Below are 18,582 nucleotides of genomic sequence, written 5' to 3' on the forward strand. Positions count from 1 at the left end.
GAAGATTTCAAAGGGCGTCTCGAGAAGACAAAGTATTATGATGACATGTGCAAAGACCTGGAGATACAAAACCAAAAGGGAAGAACATGCTCAGCATTTCTCAAGCTGAAAGAACTGAAGAAAAAATCCAAGCTTAGAGTTGCAATACTGAAGGATTCTACAGGGAAAGTATTAAACAACTCAGGAAGCATCAAAAGAAGATGGAAGGAATACACAGAGTCACTATACCAAAAAGAATTGGTTGATGTTCAACCATTTCAGGAGGTAATATATGATCAGGAACTGATGGTACTGAAGTAAGAAGTCCAAGCTGCACCGAAGGCACTGGTGAAAAAGAAGGCTCCGAGAATTGATGGAATACCAGTTGAGATGTTTCAACAAATGGATGCAGTGCTGGAAGTGCTCACTTGTCTATGCCAAGAAGTTTGGAAGATAGCTACCTGGCCAACTGACTGGAAGAGATCCATATTTGTGCTCATTCCAAAGAAAGATGATCAAATTGATTGCAAAAATTATAGAACAATATCATTAATATCACATGCAAGCAAAATTTTGAAGATCATTCAAATGGGATGCAGCAGTGTATTGACATTCTAAATTCAAGCTGGATTTAGAAGAGGAGATGGAACCAGGGATATCATTGCTGATATCACATGAATCCTGGCTCAAAGCAGAGAATACCTGAAAGATGTTTACCTCTGTTTTACTGACTATGCTAAGGCATTCGGCTGTGTGTATCACAACAAATTATGGATAACATTGTGAAGAATGGGAATTCAAGAACACTTAATTTTTCTCACAAGGAATCTGTACATGGATCAAGAGGCAATCATTCAAACAGAACAAGGGGATACTGGATGGTTTAAAGTCAGGAAAGGTGTGCATCAGGGTTGTATCATTTCACCATACCTAAAAAAAAAAAAAAAAATTTTTTTTTTTTTATTCAATCTATATGCTGAGCAAATAATCCAAGAAGCTAGACTATATGAAAAGGAACAGGGCATCAGGATTGGAGGAAGACTCATTAACAACCTGCATTATGCAGATGACACAGCCTTGCTTATGAAAGTGAAGAGAACTAGAAGTACTTACTAATGAAGATCAAAGACCACAACCTTCAGTATGGATTATACTTCAACATAAAGAAAACAATAATCCTTACAACTGGATCGACAAGCAACAACATGATAAACGGAAAAAAGATTGAGGTTTTCATTTACTTGAGACCAAATCAACACTCATGGAAGCCGCAGTCAAGAAATCAAAAAACTCATTGGACTGGACAAATCGGCTACAAGAGATCTCTTTAATGTGTTAAAAAGCAAAGATGTCACCTTGAGGACTAAGGTGCGCCTGACCCAAGCCATGGTGTTTCCAATTGCCTCATATGCATGCAAAAGCTGGACAATGAATAAGGAAGACCAGAGAAGAATTGATGCATCGGAATTATGGCATTGGTGAAGAATATTGAATATACCATGGACTGCCAAAAGAATGAACAAATCTGTCTTGGAAGAAGTACAACCAGAATGCTCTAGAAGCAAGGATGGCAAGACTATGTCTCACATACTCTGGACATGTTATCAGGAGGGATCAATCCCTGGAGAAGAACATCATGCTTGGTACAGGGTCACTGAAAAAGAGGAAGGCCCTCAAGGAGATGGACTGACACAGTGGCTGGAACAATGGCTCAAGCATAGCAACAGTTATGAGGATTGCACAAGACCGGGCAGTGTTTCATTCTGTTGTGCATAGGGTCGCTATGAGTCGGAGCCAGCTTGAAGGCACCTAACAACAACAACAACAACAACAACTGCCACTTAGCTGGTACTTTTATATGTCCAGTACTGTTCTAAGTGCTTTCCTCATGTTAACTCATGTAATTGTTACTAAAATGCTCGTTTTGAAGATGAAGAAACTGAGGACGTGTTCAAGAACACACAGCTCATAAGGGGCAGAGCTGGAATTTGAACCCAGGCAATCTTGTTCCAGAGCCTATGCCCATAACCACTATGTTATACTTCTATTTGCTTTATAAGTCAGTATTGTATTTTCTTATTAAAGTGCATACATACGTAAACTCTTAAAGAATAAAAAGTTTTTCTTTAATCATAAGAGCTGAATATATACTTGAAAATCTTATTTGGAAGCTAGATGTTATAAGGAAAGAATGCAATTAATGTTCTCTGTTCCTATAAGGCTTATCTGTCTATTTGGTTCTGAAAAGTCATAAAAGTTAGAGCTGGAGTATATATGTAGTCCAGTCCCTTTGCTCTTAGTATTCAGGCTCTTAGGCTAGGGAGAAGATGTACATATATATGTACATATATATATCTTATGTATATATATATATATGTATATCTTCTCCCTAGCCTAAATATGTGTATGTATATATATATATATATATATATATATATATATATATATATAGTCTCCTTCAAGCTAAAAGAGGTTTATCTTGGGTTTTAAGCAATGGATTCATCTAGTTGGATTCATTACAGAGACAATTCAATGTTACCTTATAAAAATTTGCTGTGAAATGATTTCTAAAAAGCATACTTCTATAAGATTGCTCGACACGTTGATTCAACGAGTATTATTTTTTATATTCAGTTTGAAAAGAATTCTCAGTCAAATGAGGGCAAAGTTAAAACAAATGGGAGACAAAGTAGGTTTGATTTCTGATTTTTTTCCCTATTGTTCTCAGCTGTTTTTCTTTTTAAATACAAAAAAATTAAAAGATTAACATTAACATATCTTTAATTTCTTTTTCCATAGTGTATTCAACATACACAATTATAATTCTATAATGTTTTCTATATGATTTATTTTAACCATGTATTAGAGAAAAGAAAAATACATTGCAAGAGTCAGTATCTTCCTCATGGGAAAAGTTAGTATTATAAATCTTAAAAAAAAAATTTGTTAAAATTTTCTTTTTTTTTCGCCTGTTGCAGGAAAACTGACATTGGTGGCAAGGGCTGTGAGTTGTGAAATCCATGGAAAATTTATTTATGGCTGGCTTGGAGCAATGGGCTCAGACATAGCAATGATGGTGAGGATGGCACAGATCTGGACAGTGTTTCGTTCTGTTGTACATGGGGCCGCCATGAGTTGGAACTGACTTGACAGCTGCTAACAACAACAAAAACACTGTTCCAGAAAGAATAAGAGGCAGCCTTCAAGGGCGCACAAAATATAAAAGAGGATAAATTAAAGTAGGAGCCATAAAAGTAAAATAAAATGAAGTTGAGAATAAAGCTGAGCACATTAGAATGAGCCACAAGACTGGTAGCTCTGGAACTTGAGTCTAGCTATCCAGAACACAACCAAAGTCAACAATGTTCACTATTTAGGGTAGGGTGTCTTATCTGTGCTTCACTCTTGACCTGGCTTACCTTCCTTCTCCACTGAGCTATCAGCCCTTACGTAATTTTACTCCACCTTTATTTTATTCCAAAGGTTGAGAGGAGAATCAAACCAAGCATTTCTCTGCTTATTAAAACTTCCAGTTTTTGTTTTTTTTTTTAACAAAAAGGAAACAAACGAAAGTTGGTTAGCAGGAAACTAAGGTGGTGTGTTTTGATCATCGTGTCTTTTATTTCTCATTACAAATAATTGAAAGTTGTGTTCCTCTTTAATTTTCTTCTCAAAGAGTAATACTAAGGGAGATTTTGACACCTCTCAGTGGATTTTAGGAACTGAAATGAGTTATCCATTTCAGTAAAATATGTCATATATTTGTTCCAGGTTGTAAACCCCTAAAAAACCCATTGCCGTCGAGTTGATTCCAACTCATAGTTACCATACAGGATAGAGTAGAACTACCCCATAGAGTTTCCAAGGAGCACCTGGTGGATTCGAACCGCCAAACTTTTGATCAGCAGCCACGGCCCTTAGCCACTATGCCACCAGGGTTTCCGCAGATCTCCGAAAAATAACTGTAAAAGGGATAACTTAACAGGTTATCGGTGACAAAATACCTATTTGCCCAGCACCATGTAAAAATGGAAAAGGGTGAGCCTACCAGGAGTCCCTAGTAGGAGCAGACGATTAATGCACTCAGCTGCTAACTGAAAGGTTGGAAGTTCACGTCCACCCCGAGGTACCTCGGAAGAAAGGCCTGCTGATCTGCTAATGAGCCACAGAAACTCTTCCGGAGTACAGTTCTATTCTGACATGCACGGGGTTACCATGAGTTGGGGTCAATTCAATCGTAGCTGGTTAACTGTTTAGCTTAAAGTAAAATGATTTACGATCACAGTATGGCCTCTTTTTATTGACATGAACATAAAATAATTGATATTTTGGTTAATTGATATTTTGGTTAGAGGAGGGAAAAAAAAAGGACAAGTAAGGACAAAAAACTTTCTGAAAGGGGAAGAGAGCAAACTTGAGGAAAGAAGACCAAATTTAAACAGAAACAGTGACTCAGTCAAGATACATAAGCCTATAATTTGATCAGGGTTAGTTATTATGGGTGTATCGGAAAATTTAAAATATTTAAAACAGAATTTTAAATAAGAGCTTCAATTTAGCTTAAGCAATCTCTCATCCCACTACACACACACACAAAAACTAATTCTGTAACATGTAAATAATAATTATGTGCTTGCTAAAGGGGAAAATTGTGAAACAGATTTTATCACCAAGCTTCAAATGACAAATAATAGATTTTAGACATGAAAGGAAAAAAAAAAAAACCTTGACAGCATCCTTTTAATTTGATTATTTGCCTCAACGTTCGTAAATAAAGATGGGGAACAGATGCCAGAAAGAAAAACGGCCAGAGAAAAGAAATAGTGAAGGAAATCAAGTTAATTAGGATTCAATCAAAATTAAATAAACATGTAAATCTTTAATTTTGTAACTCTAAAGACTGCCAAAGAGTCTCTGTCAAAGCACCAGACACTCTGTAAGGCATTATGCTTTTGAACTCACTGGATATGGGAAAGGATGACTATTCAGTTTAGAAAAGATGTTATAATTTAACTGATCACAGAGTGATTAATGAGGATAATTCAAAACTTCCACCTTTTTAATTCAGCTTTAATCTCTGCAGACTCAGGAAATGTGAGTTGGAACCGTACAAAGAGACTACAAACACAGATATGGCCTATGTTCTAGTAAGAAAAATTCATTTTTTTTTTTTCTAAGTGAAATCTGTTATTCCCATGAAAAAGGAAGAAGAAAAAAATTTTTCTAGAGGAAAATCTGTGCTACACATTTCTATCCCTAGGGCATCCCACTATTTTCATTTTATTTTTGCTCATTTATATTTTATTTATATGAGGTACATTGTGGGTCTTACGATATTTTAAAGGAAAAATAAAATCGTGATGATGGATTTTAGCTCTTGTGAGAAAACCCCCAATTTCCAACACATCCTATCACCACCAACAGAAGTCATTCTGAGGTTTCCACTACGGAAAAGGTTTTCTATAGCATGGGCTACTTAGAAGGGTCCCTATATGGCTAAAGCACCAAATTCATGGATTAGTAATAAGAAGGTAACATGTTGGTAATGTGGTGTGTGTATCTGCACCCACGTGTTACAAATGTGTGAAAACAAGCCCCGTCCATATTTAAGAATGGCAAGTGATCCAACTATTATTTCTACACAGCACACAAACAGGAGGTCCAGTAGCCACTTTAGCCACAAAACTTTAGAATTATTTCCATCTGCCTAAGCAGACCCAGAAAGGTGGCTTCAAGAACATGAAGGTTAAGACTGTTGTCAAGGTAGGACAGAAAAACTTTCATGCCTCTTAACAGATTGATGGGTCAACATTTCTCATGCTTGAAAAACTAGGTCCATACGAATGTACTATCTTCAGAAAACCCTGGAAGATAGATTTTCCTTTAAAAAAAAAAAAAAAGGAGAGGCGGGGCCAAGATGGCGGACTAGGTAGACGCTACCTCGGATCCCTCTTGCAACAAAGACTCGGAAAAACAAGTGAATGGATCACATACATAACAATCTACGAACCCTGAACAACAAACACAGATTTAGAGAAGGAGAACGAACAAATACAGGGAAGCAGTGACTGTTTTCGGAGCCTGGAGCCAGCGTCCCAGTCAGGTAACCTTGGCACCGGGCTTAGGTCTGGGCCCAGGGGAGCTGGACGCAAAATCTTATGACAGCGCAAACAAGGGGAGCAGCCCTACCCCCCTGAACTCACCCTGGGAGGGGGCCCAGTCAGTCCGCGGAGGCGGCACAGCGACGCGCCTGGCAGGACGAGAAGTCCCCGGGAGGCAGCGACTGATTTTGAGCCGGGAGTGCAGGGTCCCAGCAGGAGAACCTTGACGCTGGGCTTTGGACTGGCAGCGGAGGATCTGACCACGGCTTCAGTGGGCCAGACCCTCAGGGGCCATCTCCACACAGCCAGCACACATAGGCGACACGCCCCTCGAGAATCTCAGATAAAATAGTCATTCCAAGCAAGATAAGTAACTTTGGCTATATTCTGAAGTGCTACTCTCCTATTTCTCTAAACCCTCCCCAACCCCTCCCAGGCGGCTTCATTAACACTGGAATTTCCTGAGCCAGAGGGAGAACAGCTCTGGCTCTGCGGCAGCTTTTCCTAACCCATTCTTCCGGCCTGAGAGAAAGAACCACAAAAAACCCAGGGACCAAAAATTCATCCCTAATTGGACTAAAAACACAGAACCAGCTACAGCCAAGCATATATGATCCAAATCTCGGACTTTCATCCCTACAGGGAACAGGGTGGCGGTTATAATCCAAAGGCAGTTCTGATAGAGATCTGACTGCATTTTTTTTTAGCGGATTTTTCTGGAAAAACAAGTTTCCCAGGTGTGATATCTCTGCTTATTCAACAGAGCCCTAACTGACCCACAGCAGGGAACTGAGGGCTGAAGCTCCCCCCAGACCACCTAGCCTCTTGCCTTAGGGGTCTAAGGAGGGTGACATCTACCAATCAGTAGAGGTACTTGCATTGGGGGCCTAAGGTACAGCTTCAGTGCCCTCCCACCAAGGTGCTATAGGAATAGAGACACACCTACTTCACTGACACTTGGGGGAAGCCTGTCAGCACCCTGCTCCCCCTGGAGGGTGAACCCCAGCTGCTAATAGAATCTGGTGCACACAACTATCACCACTACTTATCGAGGTGGATAGGTGTTAGGGTGCAGCACACACTTGATGACCCAAAATCAGATTCTACTCAAGAATAGTGAATAGACTCAGGCATATATATCTGGCAACAGCCCAAACCAGCTGGTAATAGCTCATAAGTAAGTCAAGGGCTACAACAAACAAGACAGCACAATCTAGTAGCCCATCCACGTATATTGAAAGAAAACAAAACAAGACAAGACTCAGTGAGCAATTATAAAATAAACCATTTTTTTTATATCTTAGTGATGGCTTGGAGACAGCAGTCGATATCAAAACCACATAAAGAAGCAGACAGCTTCTCCAACCCCCCAAACAAAAGAATCAAAATCTTTCCCAAATGAAGATACAATCCTGGAATTATCAGATACAGAATATAAAAAACTAATTTACAGAACGCTTCAAGACATCAGAAATGAAATTAGGCAAACTGCAGAAAAAGCCAAGGAACACACTGATAAAACTGTTGAAGAACTCAAAAAGATTATTCAAGAACATAGTGGAAAAATTAATAAGTTGCAAGAATCCATAGAGAGCATGTAGAAATCCAAAAGATTAACAATAAAATTACAGAATTAGACAACGCAATAGGAAGTCAGAGGAGCAGACTCGAGCAATTAGAATGCAGACTGGGACATCTGGAGGACCAGGGAATTAACACCAACATAGCTGAAAAAAAATCAGATAAAAGAATTTTAAAAAATGAAGAAACCCTAAGAATCATGTGGGACTCTATCAAGAAGGATAACTTGTGTGTGATTGGAGTCCCAGAACAGGGAGGGAAGACATAAAACACAGAGAAAATAGTTGAAGATCTGCTGACAGAAAACTTCCCAGACATCATGAAAGACGAAAGGATATCTATCCAAGATGCTCATCGAACCCCATTTAAGATTGATCCAAAAAGAAAAACACCAAGACATATTATCATCAAACTTGCCAAAACCAAAGATAAAGAGAAAATTTTAAAAGCAGCCAGGGAGAAAAGAAAGGTCTCCTTCAAGGGAAAATCAATAAGAATAAGTTCAGACTACTCAGCAGAAACCATGCAGGCAAGAAGGCAATGGGATGACATATACAGAAGAAGAAAAACTGCCAGCCAAGTATCATATATCCAGCAAAACTCTCTCTCTGAAATATGAAGGCGAAATTAAGATATTTACAGATAAACACAAGCTTAGAGAATTTGCAAAAACCAAACCAAAGCTACAAGAAATACTAAAGGATATCGTTTGGTCAGAAAACCAATAATATCAGATACCAGCACAACACAAGGTCACAAAACAGAACATCCTGATATTAACTCAAATAGGGAAATCACAAAAACAAATTAAGATTAATTAAAAAAAAAATGCTCATAACAGGGAATCATTGAAGTCAATATGTAAAAGATCACAATAATCAAAAAGAGGGACTAAATACAGGTGGCATAGAACTGTCATATGGAGAGTGATACAAGGCGATATAGAACAATACAAGTTAGGTTTTTACTTAGAAAAATAGGGGTAAATATTAAGGTAACCACAAAGAGGTATAACAACTCCAGAACTCAAGATAAAAGCCAAGAAAAATGTAACGACTCAACAAACATAATGTCAAACAATACGAAAATGAGGATCTCACAATTTACTAAGAAAAACGTCTCAGTACAAAAAAGTAAGTGGAAAAATGAAATTGTCAACAACACACATAAAACGGCATCAAAAAGACAGCACTAAACATTTATCTATAATTACGCTGAATGTAAATGGACTAAATGCACCAATAAAGAGACAGAGAGTCTCGGACTGGATAAAGAAACACGATCCATCTAGACGCTGCCTACAAGAGACACACCTTAGACTTAGAGACACAAACAAACTAAAACTCAAAAGATGGAAAAAAATATATCAAGCAAACAATAAGCAAAAAAGAAGAGGAGTAGCAATATTAATTTCTGACAAAATAGACTTTAGACTTAAATCCACCACAAAGGATAAAGAAGGACACTATATAATGATAAAAGGGACAATTGATCAGGAAGACATAACCATATTAAATATTTATGCACCCAATGACAGGGCTGCAAGATACGTAAATCAAATTTTAACAGAGCTGAAAACTGAGATAGACACCTCCACAATTATAGTAGGAGACTTCAACACACCACTTTCGGAGAAGGACAGGACATCCAGTAAGAAGCTCAATAGAGACACGGAAGACCTACTTACAACAATCAACCAACTCGACCTCATTGACTTATACAGAACTCTCCACCCAACTGCTGCAAAATATACTTTTTTTTCTAGTGCACATGGAACATTCTCTAGAATAGACCACATATTCGGTCATAAAACAAAGCTTTGCAGAATCCAAAACATTGAAATATTACAAAGCATCTTCTCAGACCACAAGGCAATAAAACTAGAAATCAATAACAGAAAAACTAGGGAAAACAAATCAAATACTTGGAAACTGAACAATACCCTCCTGAAAAAAGACTGGGTTATAGAAGACATCAAGGAGGGAATAAGGAAATTCATAGAATGCAACGAGAATGAAAATACTTCCTATCAAAACCTCTGGGACACAGCAAAAGCAGTGCTCAGAGGCCAATTTATATTGATAAATGCACACATATAAAAAGAAGAAAGAGCCAAAATCAGAGAACTGTCCCTACAACTTCAACAAATAGAAAGTGAGCAACAAAAGAATCCATCAGGCACCAGAAGAAAACAAATAATAAAAATTAGAGCTGAACTAAATGAGTTAGAGAACAGAAAAACAATTGAAAGAATTAACAAAGCCAAAAGCTGGTTCTTTGAAAAAATTAACAAAATTGATAAACCATTGGCTAGACTGACTAAAGAAAAACAGGAAAGGAAACAAATAACCCGAATAAGAAATGAGAAGGGCCACATCGCAACAGACCCAACTGAAATTAAAAGAATCATATCAGATTATTACAAAAAATTGTACTCTAACAAATTTGCAAACCTAGAAGAAATGGATGAATTCCTGGAAAAACACTACCTACCTAAACTAACACATTCAGAAGTAGAACAACTAAATAGACCCATAACAAAAAAAGAGATTGAAACGGTAATCAAAAAACTCCCAACAAAAAAAGCCCTGGCCCGGACGGCTTCACTGCAAAGTTCTACCAAACTTTCAGAGAAGACTTAACACCACTACTACTAAAGGTATTTCAAAGCATACAAAATGATGGAATACTACCCAGCTCATTTTATGAAGCCACCATCTCCCTGATACCAAAACCAGGTAAAGACATTACAAAAAAAGAAAATTACAGACCTATATCCCTCATGAACACAGATGCAAAAATCCTCAACAAAATTCTAGCCAATAGAATTCAACAACATATCAAAAAAATAATTCACCCCGACCAAGTGGGATTTATACCAGGTATGCAAGGCTGGTTTAATATTAGAAAAACTATTAATGTAATCCACCACATAAATAAAACAAAAGACAAAAACTACATGATCTTATCAATTGATGCAGAAAACGCATTTGACAAAGTCCAACACCCATTTATGATAAAAACTCTCACCAAAATAGGAATTGAAGGAAAATTCCTCAACATAATAAAGGGCATCTATGCAAAGCCAACAGCCAACATCACTCTAAACGGAGAGAACCTGAAAGCATTTCCCTTGAGAACGGGAACCAGACAAGGATGCCCTTTATCACCGCTCTTATTCATCATTGTGCTCGAAGTCCTAGCCAGAGCAATTAGGCTAGACAAAGAAATAAAGGGCATCTGGATTGGCACGGAGGAAGTAAAATTATCTCTATTTGCAGATGACATGATCTTATACACAGAAAACCCTAAGGAATCCTCCAGAAAACTACTGAAACTAATAGAAGAGTTTGGCAGAGTCTCAGGTTATAAGATAAACATACAAAAATCACTTGGATTCCTCTACATCAACAAAAAGAACATCAAAGAGGAAATCACCAAATCAATACCATTCACAGTAGCCCCCAAGAAGATAAAATACTTAGGAATAAATCTTACCAAGGATGTAAAAGACCTATACAAAGAAAACTACAAAGCTCTACTACAAGAAATTCAAAAGGACATACTCAAGTGGAAAAACATACCTTGCTCATGGATAGGAAGACTTAACATAGTAAAAATGTCTATTCTACCAAAAGCCATCTATACATACAATGCACTTCCGATCCAAATTCCAATGTCATTTTTTAAGGTGATAGAGAAACAAATCACCAACTTCATATGGAAGGGAAAGAAGCCTCGGATAAGCAAAGCATTACTGAAAAAGAAGAAGAAAGTGGCAGGCCTCACTCTACCTGATTTCAGAACCTATTATGCAGCCACAGTAGTCAAAACAGCCTGGTATTGGTACAACAACAGGCACATAGACCAGTGGAACAGAATTGAGAACCCAGATATAAATCCATCCACGTATGAGCAGCTGATATTTGACAAAGGACCAGTGCCAGTTAATTGGGGAAAAGATAGTCTTTTTAACAAATGGTGCTGGCATAACTGGATATCCATTTGCAAAAAAATGAAACAGGACCCATACTTCATACCAAGCACAAAAACTAACTCCAAGTGGATCAAAGACCTAAACATAAAGACTAAAACGATAAAGATCATGGAACAAAAAATAGGGACAACCTTAGGAGCCCTAATACAAGGCATAAACAGAATACAAAACATTACCAAAAATGATGAAGAGAAACCAGATAACTGGGAGCTCCTAAAAATCAAACACCTATGCTCATCTAAAGACTTCATCAAAAGAGTAAAAAGACCACCTACAGACTGGGAAAGAATTTTCAGCTATGACATCTCCGACCAGCGCCTGATCTCTAAAATCTATATGATTCTGTCAAAACTCAACCACAAAAAGACAAACAACCCAATCAAGAAGTGGGCAAAGGGTATGAACACACACTTCACTAAAGAAGATATTCAGGCAGCTAACAGATACATGAGAAAATGCTCTCGATCATTAGCCATTAGAGAAATGCAAATTAAAACTACGATGAGATTCCATCTCACTCCAACAAGGCTGGCATTAATCCAAAAAACACAAAATAATCAAAGTTGGAGAGGCTGCGGAGAGATTGGAACTCTTATAAACTGCTGGTGGGAATGTAAAATGGTACAACCACTTTGGAAATCTATCTGGCGTTATCTTAAACAGTTAGAAATAGAACTACCATACAACCCAGAAATCCCACTCCTCGGAATATACCCTAGAGAAACAAGAGCCTTCACACAAACAGATATATGCACACCCATGTTTATTGCAGCTCTGTTTACAATAGCAAAAAGCTGGAAGCAACCAAGGTGTCCATCAACGGATGAAAGGGTAAATAAATTGTGGTATATTCACACAATGGAATACTACGCATCGATAAAGAACAGTGACGAATCTGTGAAACATTTCATAACATGGAGGAACCTGGAAGGCATTATGCTGAGCGAAATTAGTCAGAGGCAAAAGGACAAATATTGTATAAGACCACTGTTATAAGATCTTGAGAAATAGTATAAACTGAGAAGAACACATACTTTTGTGGTTACGAGGTGGGGAAGGAGGGAGGGTGGGAGAGGGTTTTTTACTGATTAATTAGTAGACAAGAACTGCTTTAGGTGAAGGGAAGGACAACACTCAATACACGGAAGGCCAGCTCAACTGGAGTGGACCAAAAGCAAAGAAGTTTCCGGGATAAAATGAATGCTTCAAAGGTCAGTGGAGCAAGGGCGGGAGTTTGGGGACCATGGTTTAAGGGGACTTCTAAGTCAATTGGCAAAATAATTCTATTATGAAAACATTCTGCATCCCACTTTGAAATGTGGCGTCTGGGGTCTTAAATGCTAACAAGCGGCCATCTAAGATGCATCAATTGGTCTCAACCCACCTGGATCAAAGGAGAATGAAGAACACCAAGGTCACACGACAACTAAGAGCCCAAGAGACAGAAAGGGCCACATGAACCAGAGACCTACATCATCCTGAGACCAGAAGAACTAGATGGTGCCCGGCCACAATCGATGACTGCCCCGACAGGGAGCACAACAGAGAACCCCTGAGGGAGCAGGAGATCAGTGGGATACAGACCCCAAATTCTCATAAAAAGACCATACTTAATGGTCTGACTGAGACTAGAGGAATCCCGGCGGTCATGGTCCCCAAACCTTCTGTTGGCCCAGGACAGGAACCATCCCCGAAGACAACTCATCAGACATGAAAGGGACTGGACAGAGGGTAGGAGAGAGATGCTGATGAAGAGTGAGCTAATTATATCAGGTGGACACTTGAGACTGTGTTGGCATCTCCTGTCTGGAGGGGGGATGGGAGGATAGAGAGAGTTGGAAGCTGGCAAAATTGTCATGAAAGGAGAGACTGGAAGGGCTGACTCATTAGGGGGAGAGCAAGTGGGAGTACACAGTAAGAGGTATATAAACTTATATGTGACAGTCTGACTTGATTTGTAAACGTTCACTTGAAGCGCAATAAAAGTTAATAAAAAAAACAAAACAACAAAAAAAAAAAGTTACCTTTGCTCTCAGGCTCCAGTGTACTCTACCCCTAAAATATATATTCTTCACTAAAACAAACATTACATTAGCATTTAGATGATTGTCCTTCATTTAACTTATGATTTTTTTTTTGGTCACATTAGCTCGAATAAATGCAAAATGAAAACTTGCATCTCAATTTTTTTCTGGAGAAGTATCTGCACAATGTATTATATAACCTCATTAAGATATATAAAAATATATGCATATATATGCCTAGAGAGAGGGTTAAAAGGAAATACACTGTCATGGATTGAACTGTGTCCCCCAAAATATCTAGCCCAGGTCATGATTCCCTTGTATGACTGTATGATTACCATTTTATCTTCTGATGTGATTTCCCTGTGTGCTGTAAATCCTATCACTATGATGTAATAAGATGGACTAGTGGCAGTTATATTGATGAGACCTACAAAATTAGATAGTGTCTTAAGCCAATCTGTTTTGAGACATAAAAGAGAGAAGCAAGCTGAGAGACTTGGGAACCTCACACCACCAAGAAAGCAGAGCCGGGAGAAGAGTGCATCCTTTGGACCTGGGATTCCTTTGCTGAGATGCTTCCAGACCAAGGGAAGACTGATGACAAGGACCTTCCTCCAGAGCTGACAGAGAGAGAAAGCCTTCCCCTGGAGCTGGCACCTGAATTCAGACTTCTAGCCTACCGGACTGTGAGAGAGTAAACTTCTCTCTGTTAAAGCCATCCACTTGTGGTATTTCTGTTATAGCAGCACTTGGTGATGAAGACATACATCAACACAGTGAGGTTTTCTTTCACACATTAATAGTATGATTAATAGTATGAGTTTTCTCTTCTTTTCATTTTTTTCTCTCCTGTATTTTTCTTATAGCAAATATGTATTATTTTTATAATATTAAAATAATAAAAATTATTTAAACACAACTATGATTTCCCTGGGGACCCTGGTGGCATAGTGGTTAAGTGCTATGGCTGCTAACTAAAAGGTAGGCAGTTCAAATTCACCAGGCACTCCTTGTAAACTCTGTGGGGCGGTTCTACTCTGACCTATAGGGTCACTATGAGTCAGAATCAACTCGATGGCAATGGGTATGATTTCCCTGAAAATCTTATTTTGGAAATAGAATTTTCCCCTGCTTAACTGGTTCTGACATATACAACTAGCCATACTAACAGAAGAAGATGGTGGTTCAGGCTTTACAGACATACCTTGCTGCATGGGGCAAACCAGTAGATGAGAGCCAGGAAGGGCAGTCCGATGGCAACAGCGAGGACCACAAGAAACTTGACTGCCATGGTCTGCTGCCGTAAACCAGAAAGATTCTCATACCAGATGGACAGAAGCTGCTGTTGGCAGTTTGGATGAGCAACAAACTAGCAGGGAAATGACAAAACGTTTAACAGCTTGATTAAAGAAAGCTTCAGCATAAACTACTTTTGTGTGTTTTAATATTTAGTTCTGTGATTTCCCGTGGAAAAAATATTGTTAGAATTGAAGAACAAACATAAAGCATCTAGTTAACAGGCATCAGGATGGCAGAAAGTTCTAAATACGTATTACATAATTTAGAAGATTTCAATTCATCAAACCTTCCCTCTGTGACTAATGGGCTTTCTTTCAAAGCAGAGAAGCACTTTTGAAATTTAACATTATAAGAAGATTTATCAATGTTTTACACAAGTGCTTTTATGGTTATATATTATTTTCCCATCTAGAAGACATAATGTAAAATTCCTGCTAGCCAAAACGTCTAAATACTACATTTTTAATATATTACCTTTCCTTCACTGACCTAAAGTGCTATACTGTTTTATATTATATTTGCATACGTATTACAATATTATATTATATTATTATTATAGAATAGCCTGTCTTGAAAGAAGTACAGCCAAAGTGCTCCTTGGAAGCAAGGATGGCGAGTCTTCATCACACTTACTTTGGACATGTTATCAGGAGTGATCAGTCCCTGCAGAAGGACATTTAGCTTGGTAAGGTAGAAGGTCAGCAAAAAAAAAAAAAAAGGAAGACCCTCAATGAGACGGATTGACACAGTGGCTGCAACAATGGGCTCAAACATAGAAATGATTGCAAAGATGGTGCAGGACCAGGCAGTGTTTCATTCTGTTGTACACAGGGTTGCTATGAGTTGGAAGCGACTCGATGGCACCTAACAACAACAACAAAGGATCTGTTTCTGGACTGTCTATTCTGTTTCACTGATCTCTTTTTGTTCCTGTGCCACAAATGCTTTCAATTAAAAATCTTTATCATAAACTTTCAAGTCTTTACCACTTTTTATTTTCATGAGTGAAATTTTGATTTTTTTCATATACTTATTTTTTGTAAATAAACTTTGCACATTAGACAGGGCCAAGTTATTTAATATACAAAAAACAATATCCAAAATAACAAGTGGAAAATAATATTAAAAGATAGATTATATAAAGAAATTACAACTGCGTCTTAATGATGCTTAACCTCTAAGACAATTAAAACAAGACACAATTTTTATCTTCTGAAAACGGTGAAGACTAAAGAGTTGGATAATACCCATTGTGGGTGGGGGAAATAAGCCCTCTCATACACTGTTGGTGTACGTGCGAACTGGCATGCCTTTTTAAAAAGGATATTTAGCAAATGTATAGCAAAAAAAAAATGATGCGGTAATTCTACATCTAGAAATCTGCCTAAAAATAAATTCATGAAAGTAAGCAAGCTATATAAACAAGGCTGTCTACTGCAGTATCTTGTAATAACTAAAATCTAAAGAAAATAAAAAACATCCATAAATAATTGATTAAATGAATATAATGATATAACACTGTTGTTGTTGATACTTGAGTCAATTCTGACTCACATCAACCCCATGTGTTACAGAGTAGAACTGCTCCATAGGATTTTCTTGGCTACAATTTTAACAGAAGCAGATTGACAGGACTTTTCTTCTGTGGTACCGAGTGCAGTCTTTGAAAAGATAAAATGGATGCTGCTGACTGACATTTGAAGATGTCTCAGAGATAAATTTGTGGAGATAAACATGATGGCATTTAACTATTCCCCATTAGGAACTGGGGAGATAAAAAGGGCGCATTACTGCAATGTTTGAAAATTTACCCTACGCATGTTTTATTTTTATTATAAAAACTAGCTTTTAAGAACTTTTTTTAAAATAATATCTTACATAATTTAAGAAAGCAGCCAAGTGGAGGCACTACACGGAAAGGAAAGTTAAAAGTATCCCACAGATACAGTTGGTAGGGATTAAAATGCACTAGAGAAGGAACTGAAGGATTTGGCCCCAAATTGGACTATATAAAAAAAACGAGAAAATGGAGTTGAGACTTAAATAATGATGTTCCCATCATATAACAAATGCTTTCTAATTTGGAGGCACAAAGTTACTGTTATGTCATTACTTAAGTCAAGGAAACTGGCAATCACTGCAGTGTTCTGTATAAACAAGTCTACATGTTAAAGAATGATATTTATTGTAGGTTAAGTGCCTCATACTAGGCTCTTATGATGTGTTAGAGAAAATGCTGCTTAGCGTGACTATTAATTAGAAAAACCCAACTCAATCTAACTATATCAACACTTCATCCTTATTTAGCACCAATAAAAACTGAAATAATGTAAACTGGGCTCCATGCCTGACCTTACTTTTTTTACTTCATATTTAATGGCAAGTTTTAAACGGCTGAGGTTTGGACGGCCGTGATCTCCACCATTATGGCGCATCTCAACATCCCCATTCAGAATGGCCTCTACTTCTTCAGTATTTCTGCACAGATCAAGAAGTCCAACAACAAAATCTTTGCACTGCATTGACAGTTTTTTGTAGTCATTCTAGGGAGAGACAAAGCAAAACATAAGACAATAATGTAGAAGTAGTGAATTTTACTATGCTAGACAGCAGAATTTTTCAGTGACTTGCAAGTTCATACACTTCAAGAGAAAAAGTCTATTTTTAAGTTTTACTGGTTTTTTTTTTAACATCTTTCTATTGCTGTTCTGCTGAGTGACCTCTGCAATTTTCTAGCACCATAAAGACTGTCTCCACACCTTAAGAAAGGAAATTTGCTTTAAGCATAATCTAAGTTATGAAAATTTAGTGTGGTTGTGCCAAACTCACCTGTTGATTCAGAATAAATATAAAACAATTTTTCTCACAGCACAATCATAGTGGTTTTCATACCTCATCTCTTTTATGCTCCTAACTTCAGCTAGAAGCATAATATACATTTGATAGCTTTCTGGAAGACTTGGCGGGGGCTTGATAAGCTTGATAAACAACATTCAGAGAGGTATTGAGAAAAGCAAACGCATATCTATTTAACAATTAGTAATTAAGGAAATTTCTGTGCCAAGCAAAGGGTCAGGAAATAAGATGTAGATCTAAAGTCTGCAAATTGAGATTCTTCTCTTTAGAGAAAAGAAAGTTTAATGAAAATGTTTCTTCTGCTGTCATTTATTGCTGATGACCGAAGGTCATGTTTGGAAGATTTACAGAGCGTAGGTCATATTCAAATACCAAAAATCTCACGTCATCCTTATATACAGCATCTATTTACATCTTTATTCATGTCTTTCTAATATTTCTTTCACGTTTATTTTCTTATCCTGGGATAAGACGATTTATAATACACTGTTAATCAAGGAAACCAATTAGCTAGTTTGGTATGTTACACGTGGTTTGTATTACCTCATTTAATCTTCACGATAATTTTGCTCACCTAGATTAAACAATGGGTCCCAAATCACACAGCCAGTCAGTATTAAAATAAGACTTGAAACCTGTATCCTTTTAGCTCCAAACCCTTTGCCTTTAAGAATTATGCAACTGTGTCTCTTCTTTGTAGAAAGCTTTTTTCTCTTTTGATCTTTGAATCAGTTGGGAGGGA

The 18,582-nt window shown here is 37.6% G+C and overlaps 1 protein-coding gene across 1 annotated transcript in view; it reads right to left on the minus strand.

Annotated features, from left to right (window-relative positions):
- TRPC6 (transient receptor potential cation channel subfamily C member 6) overlaps window positions 1-18,582 on the minus strand; it is a 155,521-nt gene that overhangs the window by 33,396 nt on the left and 103,543 nt on the right. Inside the window, exons 3-4 of the mRNA XM_003415597.4 lie at window positions 17,342-17,527; window positions 14,890-15,054 (exon numbers count right to left, since the gene is read on the minus strand). Of these exons, the coding sequence (XP_003415645.1) occupies window positions 14,890-15,054; window positions 17,342-17,527 (351 nt within the window). The remainder of the gene's footprint in view (window positions 1-14,889; window positions 15,055-17,341; window positions 17,528-18,582) is intronic.

The sequence above is a fragment of the Loxodonta africana genome, chromosome 7 (assembly GCF_030014295.1).
Source record: "Loxodonta africana isolate mLoxAfr1 chromosome 7, mLoxAfr1.hap2, whole genome shotgun sequence".
Lineage (NCBI taxonomy): Eukaryota > Metazoa > Chordata > Mammalia > Proboscidea > Elephantidae > Loxodonta > Loxodonta africana.